This window comes from Sphaerodactylus townsendi, unplaced genomic scaffold, assembly GCF_021028975.2.
Source record: "Sphaerodactylus townsendi isolate TG3544 unplaced genomic scaffold, MPM_Stown_v2.3 scaffold_779, whole genome shotgun sequence".
Classification (NCBI taxonomy): domain Eukaryota; kingdom Metazoa; phylum Chordata; class Lepidosauria; order Squamata; family Sphaerodactylidae; genus Sphaerodactylus; species Sphaerodactylus townsendi.
The window spans coordinates 7,793-12,253 of record NW_025951000.1 but is presented as its reverse complement, the minus strand read 5'-3'; the positions used below and the strand labels follow the sequence as shown (position 1 = coordinate 12,253).

At 41.9% G+C, this 4,461-nt stretch overlaps 1 protein-coding gene across 1 annotated transcript; it reads left to right on the top strand.

Annotated features, from left to right (window-relative positions):
* Positions 1 to 603: 603 nt before the first annotated feature.
* On the top strand, positions 604 to 2,652 carry LOC125425560 (polypeptide N-acetylgalactosaminyltransferase 2-like; the record flags this gene model as incomplete). Its single annotated transcript, XM_048483143.1, has 3 exons — positions 604 to 702; positions 1,716 to 1,783; positions 2,229 to 2,652. Coding segments are annotated over 3 exons (397 nt in total), but the record flags the coding sequence as incomplete, so codon positions are not given.
* Between the last annotated feature and the right edge of the window lie 1,809 nt (positions 2,653 to 4,461).

Genomic DNA, 4,461 nt, shown 5'->3' with positions numbered 1-4,461 from the left:
TGCCCTCTGACCCCTGGAGGTCGGAGGGCAGCATGGGCGGGTCCCTGCAGCCCTCCAGACTGACGCTGGAGGACAAGGTGAGTGGGGGGGGGATGCAGAAGAGGTGGCTTCATGCAGAGCTGCCTCTTCTGCGCTGGCCTCTGTGGGCGCCACTCGCATGCTCCCGTGCGAACACCCCCCTCCCCTCCACCAGCATAATTTCTGCCAGTGGAGAGGCGCCCTTTCCACTGTATTCTTGAAAAATCTAAGTCTTAAACTTTAACCTAGTTGCAGGTACTAAAATACAATGAGTTCATGTACAGAAGTGCCAGAAATACCAAAAATATCATAAAGACAACATGTGTCCAGGCTTCCCCCCCCCCCCCCAAATTGTAACTTCTTCTGCTGTGTTCTGGTCCCTCTTCGTTTTAGGATGCTCTGCACTAAGACCCAAGCAGAGCGTTCTAAAACGGATGGTCCAGCACTTTGCAGATGAAGTTACAATTCTGCTTAGTTCTTTCTGTTGAAAAGGGTATAGAAGGTGTCTGTAATCTTCTTGCCTGTCTTTTAATAGGAGTTCGACTTAGATGACCGTGTTTCATAACTTTTGTCCTGTCTTTGTAGGTGTCAGAGAAAACAGTGGCGCGTAGATTTGCCAGCTACTTGTGTCGTAATCACTTTTCACAATGAGGCAAGATCAGCTTTGCTTCGGACAGTTGTCAGGTATGCTTTACTCATTTCTTTGTCTAAGGAAAAATCTCTGATTTTGATGTAATATTCAAATTTTAATAGGTTTTTTAATCACCTACCCCAGGTGAAATAGTTGGCCCCATATTTGTCCCAGACCAATCTAGTCACAGTGATCCATTCAACAGTCACCTCTAGGTTGGACTACTATCATTTGCTCCATGCAGGGCTGCCCTTGGGCCTGATCCAAAAACTCAAGCTGGTTCAGAATATAGCAGCATAGGTCCTCACGGGGACCCCATGACATGCATATATTTAATGAGTGTTCTCCAGCTGCATTAGCTTCAGGTTGAGTACTAGGTCAGGCTTAAGGTTTTGGTATTAACCTTTAAAGCCCTAAATGGTCTGGGGCCTTGGTATCTATGGGACCACCTCTCCCGGTATGTCCCTTGAAGGTTGCTGCAATCAGCAAATTAAAATTGGCTGGTGATCCCTGGCCCAAAGAGAGATCCAGCTAGCCCTGGCCCATACCTTGTGGAACATTCTGTCTGAGTAGACCAGGACACTGCAGGTGCAATTCTTCAGGGGCCGTAAGACAAAGTTGCTCCACCAGGTTTATGGTTGAGGCAGCTATGGTAATATCATCGGGCCCCCTCCCCCCTTTCCCTTTCCCTCCTCCCTTTACCCTTCCCCGTATTCCTCTTCTCTTCCTTTCCTTATCCATGCATTATTTTCCTTCCTATTGATACTCTCTGCTACAGGCCCCATCCAAACAAATCTGCAGATGTCATCAGGAAGAGGGGGCTGTTGAGTGTAAATTAGGTTAACATTTTCTACTGGATTTCTGTGTTTATATTTTAAGCTTAAATTTTAATTAACTTTACGGTAAGTTTTTAATTATTTGTGCTGTATTCACTTTGTTATATTTTACAGAAGTTGGAAACCTCACTGACCTTGCAAGGGAAAGGGTGGTATAAAAATTGCAAAATAAATAAATAACTTTTAGATGAAAGTGCTCATCTGATTTCCATTTGTTTGTTTGTTTTCAGTGTTCTCAAAAAAAGTCCACCACATCTCATCAAAGAAATCATATTGGTGGACGACTATAGCAATGACCGTAAGTACCAACACCGGATTCTGCTCCTGGAAGTCCTGTGCTAGCAGCTGATTGAAATGTAGTTATTTAAGAGGGTTTCTGGAATGTCTCTAGTAGATCTCTCTTTGGCAGAAGTAGGTTTGTGCTAGTCAGCTTCTGAAGCTAATATCTGTTTTCTGGTATCATGATTGAAGTTGCCTGTTGGGGCAGATGTAGATTGTGGATTAGCTAATAATAAGATTGGTGCTCTATCCTTTCGCATTGTATTCAGGTGAAATTGTCACCTGTGTGAGAAAGAACTGATACTCTCAAGTGAGTTCCTCCCAGAGAGGAGAAAGTGGAAGTGTTCCATAGTCTGCAGGCTGACAGTGTAGATGGTTTGGCAAGAAGTAGCTTTTCATGATCTTTTCCCCCCTATGAGCCAAGATGAATAAGCAGCTCACCAATTTTTGCCCTTTTTTTACAGCTGAAGATGGTGCTCTTCTGAGTAAAATTGAGAAAGTGCGAGTTCTGCGAAATGATCGCCGGGAAGGTGAGAATTTCACTAGGAATGGAAAGAACATGAAGATGCTAACCCTTGACAGAATTATATTTTATAACAATAGAAGCAATTTGCTTCTGTTTCAAGTATTATATGTTGTTACATCAGTTGTAGGAGAAATTAAGTGTAATGAATTGAACAATCAAGGCAGCTAGTTAGCTCTTTATTTATGTTTCCTGACTCATTCTCTTTTTTATTTATTAATGCTTATTCTCATAAAAACAAGAAAAATATTGTGCATCTAACAATGCATAGAATAACACAAATCATAAATGAGAGCTGTTTAGTCTGCTGTTTATCATTTCTGCATTTTGACTCATTTTCTAAAGAGACATTTTATGGTATTGAAGCTCATAGTAAATCAACAGTTTCTTGAGCTCAGAGACTTTATCCAAATTAGGTGCAGAAATAAATAAATAAATCAAACAATGGATTCGGGTTGCCTTGGTGGATTGCACGTAAGTGGTGGGCAGGATGAGGGCTGAACAATTTGATAGGTGCTTTTTAGGGAAAACAGAGTCCTGTAGGACAGAGTGGTAAGCTTAAGTATTGCTGTCATGTTCAGAGATCTGATCTTCCTTTGGTGTTTAACAGTATGTTCCTTTGGTATTTTATGTTGAACAAGGGATGTTCCTATTGGGGCATGACAGTTTGCGGTGTTTTGAAGTACAGAATACCTATAAAGAAATGGCATTTAAAATAAAACACATGTAAAGATTTATCTAACTCCAGATTTTAATTCAAAGAGAATTGAGAAATAAATCCAAAACCTAAGAAGAACTCGAATTGAAGCTTTAAAGAGATATAAACCCTTCTCCCATGTGTATATCTTCATGCTGGTAGCATTTCTTCAGTAAACCCTCCTATTTTAATTTGGAAGGTTTCACTAAAAGAATGCTGTAATTAGATCAGTGACTGTACAAAGATTTTTTGGGGCGGGGGGAGCTGAATTTCAGTGACTCAAAATACTTTCAAAAAGGCCATGAACAGACACTGAAAGGCTGTAGCTGCATTATGATGATAATAGCCATTGTTAAGAGACAACTTACATTTCAGAATTTCTTTTTCAGTTTAAAGTCATAATCTGCTGGCGGTATAATGTTTCGTTAGGTATTGAGATTCTTTGCTCTCCTACACAGAAAATAATTAGCTGTGTTTTGCAGCACTCTAGGAAACTTTGAGCTAAAAATGTTCTGCTGAGACATTGCAGTACTGACTTGTATAGAAATTGCAATAGCCACTTTATACCAATGCATCAGTGTAAAACCTTTTTAGCAGACCTGCATTATTTCACATTGCTCAAGAATAATGGAGTCAGTTATCCACTGGTCCATGTATCTGCCTCCCCCCAAAAATGTTAAAGCTAAAATTGGAACACTGTTGGAGTTACTGAGTATGTATTTCTGTCCCAAACTGTACACTTAAAAATAATGTTAAAATGTTTTGCTGTGTTTATTGTAAGTAATTTTCAGATAAGTTTATTTTCAGCTGTGATTTCATTGGAATATATCCTGTACCTGCAACTGAGTAATTCAGTAAATTGTTTAGGTGGATTAAAATAAGGGAACATTCGCCTTCTTAATATTTTTTCTAGTTACAGGAAGGGCATGAAAAGACGGATCCATGGTAAGGAACCCGTCTAGAAGAGGAAGTCACAAAGTAACACCTTCAGGACAACAGCTTCAAAAGAATTTATTAAGGGTGTATTATATAAGTAATTTTAAATTACTTATTGTAGTCGACCCACGCGGTCAGCGTAAGAACGAGACGAGACGCGGAGATAACATCTGGTGGAGATCGCCAGCAGCGGGAGACCGGAGGTCCGTGTTCCTAGCGAGTCTCCCGTCTGCCGGTTCCTGGCACCTTTTATTGTTACTCTATCGGGGGCGTGTAGGAGGGAGGACTGGGGGGAGTTCCGGGAGAGCGGGAGGTCGGGAGATCATCATGTGATGCATGATCTCATCTGGCTACGTGCGGAGAGGAGCGTACGCGTCTGAGCCTAATCCTCACCTGGGGGCAAGACCATTGTCCCTGCGCCCGGTGATTGAGCCAGACAGTTCATGACCCGTGACTCATGGGGGGATGAGGAGTGGGGGTGCGATGCGACCGGCAAGGCCGCAGGTCCGTTGGCGTCCCAACGTTCTACTACGGCACTGCT